At 39.9% G+C, this 13,493-nt stretch overlaps 1 protein-coding gene across 2 annotated transcripts; it reads left to right on the top strand.

Annotated features, from left to right (window-relative positions):
• The first annotated feature begins 232 nt into the window (after nt 1-232).
• COPS8 (COP9 signalosome subunit 8) lies at nt 233-11,660 on the top strand. Of its 2 annotated transcripts, none has more exons than XM_033010772.2 (8): nt 233-381; nt 2,357-2,427; nt 4,459-4,507; nt 6,018-6,150; nt 7,107-7,214; nt 7,673-7,735; nt 8,899-8,940; nt 10,207-11,660. In XM_033010772.2, exons 1-8 carry the CDS (start codon nt 304-306, stop codon nt 10,284-10,286), a joined length of 624 nt encoding a protein of 207 aa, XP_032866663.1. In that variant the 5' UTR covers nt 233-303; the 3' UTR covers nt 10,287-11,660. The 2 variants fall into 2 exon arrangements, with proteins under 2 accessions (XP_032866663.1, XP_032866662.1); XM_033010771.2 differs by having other exon boundaries at nt 233-402.
• Nucleotides 11,661-13,493: the final 1,833 nt, after the last annotated feature.

The raw sequence follows: 13,493 nt of genomic DNA, 5'->3' as shown, positions 1-13,493 counted from the left end.
GAATTAGCTCCCCGTTCCTTAAAAATATGGGGGGCTGACACGTGCGCTGCCGCTCGTAGTCCCGACCCCGTCCCGCTTGGCCACGCCCCCCCATGTTTTGACCACGCCCCTTCTCCAGCCAGGCCTCCCTGGCTCCCCCGCCCCCAAGTCCTCCAGAGCATCTATGCGAAGCTAGAGTGTCTTAGCCCGCCGGAGGCCCGGCGGCGGAAATACGCGCTGTCCGCGACGGAAGTGACGTGTAGGCGCGGCCGCCCCTGAGGAGGAGGCGGTGGCGGGTCTGGGCGGCGGCGGCGCGGGAGGAAGATGCCGGTGGCGGTGATGGCAGAGAGCTCCTTCAGCTTCAGGAAGCTCCTGGAGCAGTGCGAGACGCAGGAGCTTGAGGTAACAGGAGCCCCCGTCGCGGTAAATCCGTGGGTTTTTTGTTTGTTTGTTTGTTTGTTTTTTCCCTGAAAACGCTGTTTTCAGAGAAAGCAGATACTGAAAAAGGCGGGTGGAGCGCTGGGCCAGGCGCTTGCTGTGGGAGCTCGCCCTGGAGGCTCCCCCTCTGCGGTTTGAAGTGCTGTTCCTTGAGGCGTTCCCAGGCCTGGCTGCGGGCGCTGTTCGCCTGCCGGGCTGCGGCCTCTGGCGAGGCCAGGTGGTACCGTGTTAGTGCGGAAAAGCTCCTCCCGGTTCATATCCATAGACCCTTTCTTTTCTGGCGCCGTTCTCGGCGCTTTTCTGAGCGCGAAGCTAAGCGCACCCCGCTCCCGTGATGTAAACAAGGGAAAAGTTTGTATTCTCCTCTTCCACGAGCTCTTCAGTGCTTCTGATTTTTCGGTGTGAGCAGAGAGGAGGAGAAGAGTGCCCTTGTACCCTGTGAGAGCTGAGTGTGGCCCTCCCCTGCCCCTTCCTGCTGGGCAATCCTCCTGCACCTGGCTTGCTGTGGCTTTCTCTGCCTCGGTGGGGTGAGGGGGGAGAGTTGGGTCAGGGATGGAGCCCGGCAGGCTTTGGGCTTTGCTTCTGCAGCCATCTCAGGAAGCTGAACGCATCCTCTTCACTTCACCACTTTAGAGCGCGGGGTGTTGGACCGTTATGAGCCCCCGAGAGCTGTTACGTACCCGCTGAACTCGGACCCTGCCCTGCTCAAGGCTTCTGCTGTGTCTGTCAGCAGAGTCACCTGGAGTAAACAGCAACAGATGCACCCCTGGCAAACTGTCCCCAAATGCTTTGATAAAGTTACTTCCTGTGCTTGTCTGCATCCACATCAAGTTTCTTGTGGGCACAGTGATATCTGCTGACAGCCATGGTGCTTCAGATCATGAGTTGATATGTAAGATGAATTTTTTTTTTTTACAGGATAGATGCAGCCACAGAGCTTCCTTCAGTAAGACTGTAGATTATAAATCTAGTTGTTTTGGTGGTAGTTTGCTTTCACTTCTGTTCTTCTGGCAGAGAAACTAATGAATTTTCTTTTCAGTGCAGAGACACCAAGGGTGAACTTACACACTTCAACCAGGTGGTATTAATTGATTTGGCTTTGTTTTACTGGGTGTATTCCAAGGAATGGTTGCAGAAACTGTTGTATTTTTATGTAAATGAGCCCCGGGAACAGTGTAAAAATTCCTAGGGATGATGATATCTGCTCTGTGACACGGATAATCACCTGCTTTTGGCTTAGATGAGCCTATAAATCATACATGTAATTAAATCAAGTAGCTGCATAATTGGCTTCCTGTGAGTGCTTGCTGCACTATCCTTGCTAGAATTGCTAGAATCTTATTGGAAATATGTTCAGCTTTTAAATGATTATAGACTTTCAAAATTTTAAAACTTCACTATAATTCATTTTTTCTACTTGGATGATTTGTGAGGTATTCTGAAGTGTGGCAAGTGTCAAAACTTAGTTTGGATGTTTAATAAGGGCAGCTCAAGTGAGCAAAGAAGGTTTACCCTGGTAGGATGCCCTGAATTGAATTGAACTGAAGTTCAGCTCAAGGTAAATGAAATGGTGAGTGCCTAAAAGCAGCTGTTTGTGAGGAGCTGTAAAGCGAGACGATGGCCATTCTCATGAGCATAAGCTAGACCATTAGAGTAATGAAAGGGGTAACCAAGCTTTTTTTCATGCAGCAAAACAACCTAGGTTTTCCAAGTAAAACTTCCAGCATGTGCAAGTTAACTCTTCATCATAAGATCTAACCGCATTGATACTGATATCGATGCATAGCAACTCTGAGAATTTGTCCAGACCTATTACGTGGGGAAAAAAAAAATCAGTTGTCTTAGAGTGTTCAGTTTTCGTTAAACTTGGCTTCCTGCTGTGTTTTGTGAGATACTGCTCTTAAACTATGTAACCAAATTATTTGTACTTGTTTTTTAGGCCCCTGGAGGAATTGCAACACCCCTTGTTTATGGCCAACTTCTAGCTTTGTACCTCTTGCATAATGACATGTAAGTGGCTTGTCTTAATCTTTAATTTCAGATACTGGATTTGTCACTATTAGCTTGTGCGGAGCCGTGGAGGAACGACACGCCGGGATGGGTTCATTGTGGGTGATAGAGCATCAACCAACATGTCTCTTTATTGGTCCAGGGTACATATATTTACACAGACAATGATAATTATTATGCCTACTAGTCACTAGCTGATTGGCTTAAGCTCTAAAGGTCGTATTCGCACGGTCCACCTACTTGCAGTTAGCTAACAGCACAAGCTTCTCAGAACACTAAGTTTCTCATGCCACTATTTCTAATTCCTCTTAACCTGCTTTCGACACACCACGGTACACAGGGCCGAAGCATCCTTGACATTCCTCCTGTATCAGCAGCTGTGAGCAGCTGCAGGCAAACCCTAGTGAGGCTCAGCATCAGCAGCTAGAGCAGGCTCTGATCGTACAACTGCTCGGTGGGCTCAGGACCCTTGTCTCTGAGCCATTCTCCAACAAGCTTGAGCTGCAGTTGCCAAAATATTAGTAATTGGTTGTGTGAAAATTAGTAATTGGTCTGTGTAGACAGAGATGTGTGGGTTTTTTTAAAAAACAAACAAACAAACAAACAAAACAAACAAACTTCATTAAATTAAGTGTCTTTAAGCCCTTGCTCTGTCAGGAAAATTATTCTTCGTTTGCCCCTTCTGCTCCTTATTGAACTGTAGGGAAACAGGAGCTTCCTTCCTGAAGCCAATCTTAGTGAAATTGGCTTCTTTGGAAAGTGTTGAACACTTTAGTGTGTTGATCTATATCTTTACAAGGCTGCATTTTTTTTGAGTAAGATCGCATGTTGCTCCTTGTGTTTAAATTACAGCAGGATAACTCTAAACGGTCCATGTTAAAAAATGAGGGATACTATTGGCTTGAATGAGCTAAATCCTCAAGAAGCTGTGATCCTTTGAATTCATTCTGATGTATTATTACCATGTCCCTGCGTGAACTCGATTCTTTGTTTAGCATTTTATTGAGAAATTGCTGGTTATTTATTTGGGCAGAATAAGTGCCGCTGCCGTGTGTATCAGGCCAAAGTAAGCATTGATGTGGGGATTCAAAGATTTGTGTTTTCTTGCACTGTAGATGTATATTCTTTCAGGGCAAATTTCCTGGACACTGATACTGAGTACTAGGTTTAATGCATATACCCTTGGTTCAAATGGATTTGAAGTTTTAGCATTGTGGAGTTTTCGAATTGTGCTGTCATAAAAAGCAGTGAGTCTTTTTCTCTATTTTGCATTTTAAGTCTTTCTGAGAATTTGTAACCATTTCAGTTTGACTTCTGTGCTCTGAAGTTCAATGACTAAGTATTTCAATATGTCCAGATCTCCAGAATGTATGTGACAAAGCTGGGTTGGGAAGAACATGCACAAAACTGTCTAAATCTTTGGTATGGCAAGTGGGGTGTGGGTCCGTGAAGAAAGTATATTTGTATTATTACCAAGTAAGATAAAAACAGTGTTAAATGGTGTTTATTTCATCCTTTTTAGCACCTATGTTTGTATGCTTTATAAGGTATAAAATATATTAATACAGTAATACTTGTATATAATTTATAAATACAAATGCATACGCTGGAGGTGCATGCTCAAAAATGGTTTCCTGCTAGAAATGCATGATCAAAGTTTGGAGACCACTGATTTAAGTGACAAATGACACTAGGAAAAGTTACTGTTTGTTCTTGTGTTCATCAAAGATGCAGCTATTCCAAAAATAAAGCTGCAAAACTACCTTGTGTGGAATGCTGCTTAGGGTAGACAAATGAAAAACCTTTTCTCAACTGGTGTTACATGAGGCAATTATTGAGCTATTTGTTGTATTATGACAGTCATGTTACCAACTTGAGAGTAACTTTGGTTTTCTACTTCAGTAGACACAGAAAGAATATTTTATAACACTGAGCTGTGTTAACTATCACATCTGAACAAACCTTTTGGTGTATCTTTGCAGTAAACATTTGGTTACTGAGGTATGTTTAACCTGATTTTTTTTTTTTTAGGAATAACGCACGGTATCTTTGGAAAAGAATCCCTCCTGCTATCAAATCTGTAAGTACTTCATAAAATGCCATTTGTTACTAAACCAGGTTATATAAGCTTGAAAATAATGACTTTTTTTTCCTGCCAAGGATTCTGTTTGAGTAGCCTTGGGCTCAGTTCTGTGCTCTGAACTGCTTGCCCAGCAAATAGCATATTGGTCGTTAAGATTTCCTATTGTTCATCTATTACCTCTTTTCCTTCAGAAATAATCTGGTGCAATAGCATTTGGTAAATCTGTAGACTTTTTAATAGAAAGCCTCATGATAAAGGGCAGTCAGCTGGAGGAGAGCAACGGATTTGACTCTGGGATGGGGCCACGTTCCACATGAGGAGGCAGAATACTTTGTGCAGTGAAAAGTGACTTCAGACAAGATGCCTCTTCAAATAGATTAACCTTCTGCAGGCACTTGTGTTGCACTGCATTTGGATCAAAGATGCACTTTGGGGATTCAGGTGAATAAATTAGAAGAAATGCTTCCAGACTTTACAGTTGTTAGGTTTTTAGTTGGAGATCGTACATTTTACAAGGAAACACGTGTTATGTAGTCTTGTATTAAGAAACCTCATGGTCGAGATGGTTCTGAAATAATTTCCTTTCTCTTTCAAGAAAGTAGTGACGTCAGTTAAGACAATAGTAATCTGGATCTAATTTTACTTGGTCTTTCTCTGAAACCTGCTGTATTTGTTGCACAGCAATATTCTGTGAATAATCTGGCTTTTTTTGATGTGACTTGCATTTCATGTGAAGTGTCATTCTTGGTGGGGGAAACTCTGCATGAGTTATTTTGCAGAGGTTATGCCTCAAAGCATAGCATTTTCTTGTGTATGTGTCGATGAGTCTTCTGCTAAACGAACCGAGTAATTAGTGTGAGTCATAACTTCAGAAATGAATCTGTTCTTACAATCGAAAATATCACTTCATTAGCCAGTTTAGTGCTTGACTGCTGTTCTGACAGGGTGTTCTGGAGTCTTGTTGACCAAATAACTGTGTGTAACAGTAAAAGTAGCCTTTTAAAACTGGGAGTGGGAGAGCAGTTGTAGTGAGTGTGGCACCATATTGTGTCACCTATTGTCAAGGTTGCAAGACTTTCAAGTTGAAAATTGCTTTCACTGTGCAAACAGCCTCTGCACTTTTTAAAGCCTCTACTGAAGAGGCAAGCATCTCTCTTAGCAGGAAATAAGCTGTGATTCTCTTTAGGCAACTCCACTTAGTAGCCTGAGCATAGATTATTCTCTAGGATTGTTTTAGCTGATGTGTCAGCCTGGATCAGGATAACTGACATGAGCAGACTTTGCTTACGTGGGTGATAAAGTTCTGGCAGAGGATGGGTCAGGGATCTTGCAGCAGTGGTACCTGCTAGACCAAGATTTCCTAATGCTTGTCTGTTCATCTGTACAGGTGGTGTGATATACTCGTGCAATGGGGAAGGGAAAGGAATGGAAGTGGGTTTATAAAGTATGGTTGCTGTAGAGAATACACTGTTCTGGATTAACTGTTTGCTGTTTTTTGTCACAACAGGCAAATGCTGAACTTGGTGCAGTTTGGTCAGTAGGACAAAGAATCTGGCAGAGAGACTTTCCAGGAATCTATACAACAATCAGTGCACATCAGTGGTCTGAGACTATTCAACCAATCATGGAAGCACTTAGAGGTACAAACTGAACTTCTGTAGGTAGCATGGAATTGCAAGTTGCCTTAAATTGTTTCTGTGCGCTCAAACACAAACAGGCAAGTAGACAAATTACATATTATGAAAAACCAGGAGTGGTCAAGAAGATTGTTACCAAGTTTTTGTAGGTTTTACATAAAGGATTTTAGGTATCAGGTGTAGATAAAGCTCATTACAAAACCATGTAAAAATAAACTAAATTCTTTTTATTACAATTGTATATTCTTTCATATTGGAATTTCACACACCATATGTTTTGTTCTGTAATAGCAAACCAGACCATTAGTTATCCAGTTTTATCAGACTTTTAACCAGTAATCAAGGCAACTTGGCTTGATGCTTTAGAACCTTGTGACACTTTCAGAAAGGTTTCTTTTAAATGTGGTTTTAGACAAATGTTTTATAGACTGTGTAATGGTTACATGTGAAGTCTTGCTACTAGAGGGCAGTAGAGACTGCTAAAAAGCTATCCAAAGTATTTTGCAGTAACAGATTTTCTGTACCTTTAGAAGCAACTGATTTTTTTAGATACCTTGATATCGAGGCAGATATGGTGAAAAAGGCCCAAATAATTTAATTGGTTTTTCATTTTTTCTGATTCTGACCTATTTGACACACAAGCTTATTGCAAATGGAGAATGCCACTAGAAAAGAGTTTCCTAAACTGGTTTACATACTGGTGGTAGTACCCAAGATACTGCAAACTGCATGTAGAAGTTAAATGTGGTTTCTGAGGAGTTTTGTCCTGGCATAGTTCAGGCTTTTGTCTCTGGCTGCTGACTGTGGAACTTTGGTGAATTGTGGGAAGGGAAGCAACTTCTAAAGTGCTAGCCTTAAGGGTGGTAGTGGTTTTCCAAATGTATTGGAATTGGAAAAATTTATACTCAGATTTCCTAGTGATGGAGATTAGTCTGCTGACAGTGTTTATCTCTCCTTAGATGCAACTAGGAGACGAGCCTTTGGACTGGTTTCTCAGGCATATACCTCAATAGTTGCGGATGACTTTGCAGCCTTTGTCGGTCTTCCAGTAGAAGAAGCTGTGAAAGGTACTTTGTGTTTATTCACTGAGTAGTTTTTCTACAGATGATTGAGAACAGAGACCTGTAAGTGATGGTAATCATTTATATGAATTCTAAGACTTACAAAGAGAAGTGATGGGACAGTGAATAGAGAAAAAAGTCTTGGTTCTGGATAAGTGTGTATTTTTTTATTATTAGCCACTAGTTGCTCTTGGTTATCCTCCCCTTCTATATGTGAAAATATGAAAGCAATTCAGTGGTGAGGGAAGACTGAAGGTAGTAAGGTAAGCTAGTTCCATGTAGTATTACTTTCATGATGTTATTTGTTAAACTACATGTCTAAATATAAGCATTTTTATGAGGAATACAGCATATAGGCAGTGAACTGAGGTACTTTTCTGCTGGTCTTAATGTGCACGATTATTTTTAATTTCTAGCAATCATATAAAATATTTGTTCTTACAAATGTAAAAATGCCTTTTCAGGTGTATTAGAACAGGGCTGGCAAGCAGACTTTTCAACTCGTATGGTAATGCCTAAAAAGCCAGGTAGGTGGAGCTGTTATTTCATTAGACATTGAGTCTGGAATTTTCTAGTAATTAGGTGTTAGTTTTTAATTAAAATTTTGCACAATATTCTTTTAGATATAGGAGGGCTTATGCCATTTATAAACATGGAATGTTTATAAAATGTAGGAAGTACAAAGTAGTGGGTTTGGTTTGGGGTTACAAGTAGTTTGGATTAAACTACATACTCAGATTAACTTTTTTAAACAAAAGCAAACAGGATATGCTGTGATTTCTTCAGTTCCTCCTCTGCTGCTGGCTCTGAGTGGAACATAAGTTGGATGACCTCAAATGACTTATCTTAATCTAATAAAGATGAGTAAAAAATACACCATTTCAATTCTGAGAATTTTTTTCAGGAGAAGTAGAATTTCTTTGGTCAGGGATATAGTGGATCTTTGTGTTCCGAGGAACTCCAGTTGTTGGTATAATTTCCTTTCCTTTTTAAAATTTATTCTACTGGATCTTTTCTTTATTGTTATGGTGCTGATAACAGAATAACTGTTCCTGCAAAGCTGAGCCTGCAGAAATACTTGGCTTTTTTTTTGCTAAAGCAGTATCTATAGCTGGCTGAGGCAAAAATAAATGTTAAGCTGTGAAGGCAGGATGAAATGACTGCTCTTAAGCTGCATAGTTCAGCTTTATAAGAAGGAGCCAAATTATAACATAGCTATAAGGGCAACATCTATTAGGCTAAGAAAATATACTGTTTGTATGTGCAGAATTTTTAGATGTTCAGAGCCCAGAACACTAGAATGAATGTGTGCAAGTCAAGGTGTTGAAACTTATCCCTTGGGGCACATAACGAACCAGAGTCCTGAGCTTTTATATGGGATCAGATTTTTTTGAGCTCGTTGCAAAATATGTAGTGCTTACAAGTACTGGGAACTCTATACGTGTGGTTCGTTTCCAAAAGCGAGTGCAGGAACTACTGTTGAGGCAAAAGAAAGGCAGGGGGTTATAATCTGTTTTGAAGCTGCATGTCTAACCAGCTAAGCCTTGGGAATTCTGCTTTTTAGTTATGAAGGAAAATGTGATAAATTAAGAGGTTTAACTTTAATTACCTTTTCATCCAGTTTTGGCTTGCTGTATAAGAAATATTCAAAACCGGTCCACTGGCCTAACTTCTATGTGTTTTTCTTCAGGTGTGCTGGAAGCTTCCTTTAACAGATTTATTCCTTCATCAGGTACTTTCTGTTTATATATAATCTACTTATTAATCATGCAAGTTTAGATATACATATAAACACAGTCTCACCAGCACCACAAAATGGGGAATTGGGTCCTAGGGAAGTGAATGTTATCATTCCCCCCTCAAAAAAACCCACCCCAATCAAGTGCTATATAAACATGTTTCCCCCTGTTTTATTTTCCTCACATTTTAAGAAGTGCCTGAGATTCCTGCTTCAATAGCTGATGTAGGGAGCAGATTCCAGGTGTAGACAGCCCCTGTAAACTAAAACTATTCCAGCTAAATCTTCGAATTTAGAGGCAATTGCTTTACAAAGCAATTCTGAGTACTTTTCATTGCTTTTGTGTGGTGTGGGACTTCTGAAGTCTTTCCTGCAGAAGAAAGCAATGTTCTGGTTTTCTTCAGAGCTCAGCTACAGGTTGAGGTGGTATACATTCACAAGATAGTGACAGCAGATCTGGATTGGTGCCTTGCTGTGTCTAGCAGTTACCAAAAGTATCCTAAATCTACAGGCTTAATTCCAAGCCAATTCCAGGAGCTGGGGTCATGCTTTTTGAAAACATTCTTTTGATTGTCAGCCTCTACTATTGCATACTTCCAGCCCCAAGCAGTATTTCTACTTTAACTGTATCCTGAATGCTAGTCTGTTAACTCTTCAGAAAGAGTCAATGCAAATTTTCCTGCTATTTTTTTTATTTCTGATTTTTAATTCTTAACTTACCTCCCTGGCTTTAGTTGCTTGTCTTCCAACCTATTGCTAAACTGTAAACTGTAATTGCAGGCTAGCTGGGATTTCTATAAGGATCTGCATGTGCACTGCGTTCTCCAGCAAGTCATGCAGTACTTTGCTGTGTTTTGTTAGTCAGATAACCCAGTAGGTTTATTTGATATCTTTAGTATGGCAACTTGTAAGGAAAGGAGCAGCTGAAGAGCTTGAGGAGCACTTCTGTCAAGTGGAAGTACTGTCAGTTTTCATTATTCAGATTCCAGTATATGCAAAAAAAAAAAAAAATCTGGAGACTGCTGACAACTGGAACTTGTTACAGCTGTCTTCGTTAGTAACTCTTGGACTACTTGGTTTTGCAGATAGATACCAGAAAAGTAATGTCAGCTCAAGCTGCGTAGATGAGCGGTGCAGTTAAGATGTGCCCCTGTAAGGCTGTTCTGCAGGCTGATTTTTTCCGTACTGTGTGATGGATGGTATTGTGGATGGATTTGCTTTCTTGATTTCATTAATAATGCATTTGTTTTATCTTTGTAGAACCTGCTCCTGTTCCACCAATTCCAAACGAGCAGCAGTTGGCCAGATTGACTGACTATGTGGCTTTCCTTGAAAATTGATTGCCCTGCTCCTATATTCAGAACAACTTGGGAACCCTGTGTACTGACAGTTTTAGAAATCTAAGATTTATTTTATTTTGAATCTGTTAAACATTACAGTGTCCCCTACTCAAATGTGTGAAGTATACAGTGTATGTTGGCCCAATTTGTGTTTTGCCAAAGCCAAGCTAGCAATCGAAACAATCCTTTTAACTCTGGTAATATTTATTCAGTAGGTACACAGCAGTATTACTTAGTCAGTTTTTTGACTCATAGCAGAGAGGCAGAACTTTTTTCAGATATAATAAAAATGGAGAAGAAAGAGTAATGAAGCAGGTTAACTGTGTTGAAGAAATTATGCTAGTAGGTTATGTGCTTCTGTGGTGAGGACTGCAGTGCTTATCACAGGTCAGTGGCATGTTGAACTAAAGTAGAAAGAGTAGAAGGCTGCCCTAGCCCTGTCTGCAGAGAGAAAAATCTTTTGATGAAAGAGTAACTTACAGAAAAAAAAAAAAATTTACAGTAACACTTTTGCAAGTATTTGTGGCCTATTTATAATTGATCTTTTTTCTTTTTGGTCTTTCTGGATTGTTAAATCTTGTTTTGATATGAGACATTTCACATTGGGCATATTTTTGCAGCAGAATAATTGGAGTCATTTAAAGGCAAATCTTCCCTTTGAGGAAGAATTTTTCCTTTTGGAAGGTTTTGAGTGAAGTAGAACACCATATATTTTGCTGGGTAACCATACACCTTCCTGAGGCCTGTCATGCCTTGGTTCTTTTCAGTACACTGGGCCAGGGTCTACAAGAAACAACTCTTACCTGTCTTAAACTTTCTGGATCACCTCTGTAGTTATTGGAGAAGAATTTAAAAATTAGAGTAGGTGTCCCCAAGTAGAGACCGACTGGGATGGTGATGCTATGTTATGCTGCAGTGTCAGTTTGAGAAACACGTTTTCTGTATCAGAGCACTGCTGTTGTTAATCTCAGAGTTGAGAGTGGAATTTAGAAGCAGAAAAGATGAGTTGTTCCCAGGCTTCTTATTAGTATTATGCTGGTAAATAGGCGATGGGAAAATAGTGGTGCTTTAAAGGGCAGTGCATGCCTTCATTTGCTTCTCCCCCTTTTTTTCAACATCATATTCTGTGGTTTCATCGAAGGTGGCAAGTGTGTGCTGTATGTTGTGATTGTTTTTTCTGGTGTGCACTACCTACTGTACATTCTCTTGCTGGGAATGTGTTAGCAGGGAGGAACTATAAACCGTGCACTGCTGCTTTGAGAGCTCCCTTTATATGTAAACACTTACGCAGAATGATTTATTTATTTGAAACCCACCGAAGGCTTGGATTTCTAAATTTATCTTCAGTGATATTAAAGAACATGTTTACACTGACCTTGTGTACTTGATTTTTTTTTTTTTTAATTTTCCTTAGAGTACAGTTCTGGTTTGGCTAGCTTTGAAATGAATTCTTAGTGGTCCAGTTTGGATAGGTATAGTTAAAGATTAGTTCAATACATTATGCCTACACAGATATTTTGAACAGCTTTGTGTGGAGCAACTACGGTTATATATAAAAAACCCCTTCAGATGTCTTAAAATATATAAAGGTGTAAAGTAATTAAGTGAAAATTTCCCCGTCTGTATATGTATTGTGCAACTCTGCAGTTATTTGTAGTACACAAGGGCAACCCTGCTTGCAGCAATGGAAGTTAGACATGATTAAAGGATTACTAACCTCTTGCACTTAAGTGGTAACAGAAGAGGAGCAATGTGGACACTGATAATCTGTGTCTATCTCAAATCTATGTGAAGTATAGTAAGTTTGACTCTTCTCTGTCCAGTTTTAACAAGTTCATAATTTTAAGATATCTGCTGTAAAATTAAAGTTGGCTTTTAGCTTTGGATATGGCATTAACTCATAACTTGCCTTGAGTGCTGTGTACCCAGCCACACCTTCTTGTACTTCTTTGGAATCCAAGCTATTTCAAATCTTTTTCATCCTCATTGCGCTTTATCATGGTTTCCAATCCACAAATATCCTTTTTTTTTTCCACATGGGCTGCTTCTTACCACTCTTACTAGTCATGCAGTGGGCATAGCATGGCTCGTAAAGACAGCAGATTATTTTCTGTGTGTTCCTGATCCTTTCTAAGATTGGCACTGTTCCAACATACCTCAAGCACTGCCCTGTTCTTGGTGTAGTGATGACAATGACTTGAGTATCTTTTATCGACAGTGGTAACTAGGTTGGTGGGCATCATTGCATCTCCTTATTCAGGGTTTTCTCCTCTAGTTAGTGCAGTGCCTGCATGGAGAACAAATGGGCAGTGAAATAATAGGTGAAATTTCAGTACTGCAAGACACTTTTGGTTTTTGTAATCAGATTTGACTGACTTTTGACTTCTTCAATAACTTTACATTAGCAAAGCAGCAATGCCAGGATGATAAAGAACTTTATCAATGTTGAACATAACAGGTATTACAATAATTTATGATAGCCTCCATCACTCTGAAAATTCACTACCTGCTACTTATCCTTAGCCAGTCCTTTCCCCTTTAGTTTAAGAGTTTGTGTAATTTTGGAAAAATCTGTTGCATGTGAATTAGGCCACTTAATCCACATTTGTTGATTCTTTGTAGAAGTTGGTAGATTTGAAGCTACTCCCTACAAAACCGAACCACACTTCCTCAAATACTCTTCTATGTATTTTTAGTAGTTTTCCTTTTTACTAACAAAAATGTTGCCTGATTGGCCTGTCAAGATGCTCATCTTTGGTTTTTAGGCTTTAAAGTGTCAGGTGTGGAACAGGCTGAATTTAAGACTTGGTAAAGGAGCTAGAGGTGTTAAGTGTTGAAGTAGGGGTATTACAGCCAAGTGGAATGCTGTACTTCATGTCTGGGAAAGGCAAATGGGACAAGTTGCTTTATTGGTGTTAATTTGAAGTAACACTGGAATAGGTCTTAACCTACTGGCAATGATAGAGCTTAGTACAAATGGCTTTGAGGGATGTCAGTAATTTCATGAGACCTTTAATGGACTTGTTTGGTATGTATTGAGCTAATAAAGTCAAATTTTTACTTTTCCAACATGTGTGTAAAGTTAGTGAATGATTTTATCCTGCAGCAGGCTGTCAGCTAGTTCACAGTACCTATAAATAGGAAATCTACTTCCAGTGGCAAGTTTATTTTAGTTCTTTTTGGAGATGGTTTGATATACTGTCATCA

Source organism: Tyto alba, unplaced genomic scaffold, assembly GCF_018691265.1.
Source record: "Tyto alba isolate M040663 unplaced genomic scaffold, T.alba_DEE_v4.0 Super-Scaffold_7, whole genome shotgun sequence".
NCBI classification, from domain to species: Eukaryota; Metazoa; Chordata; class Aves; order Strigiformes; family Tytonidae; genus Tyto; species Tyto alba.
This window is presented reverse-complemented; position numbering and strand designations above follow the sequence as displayed.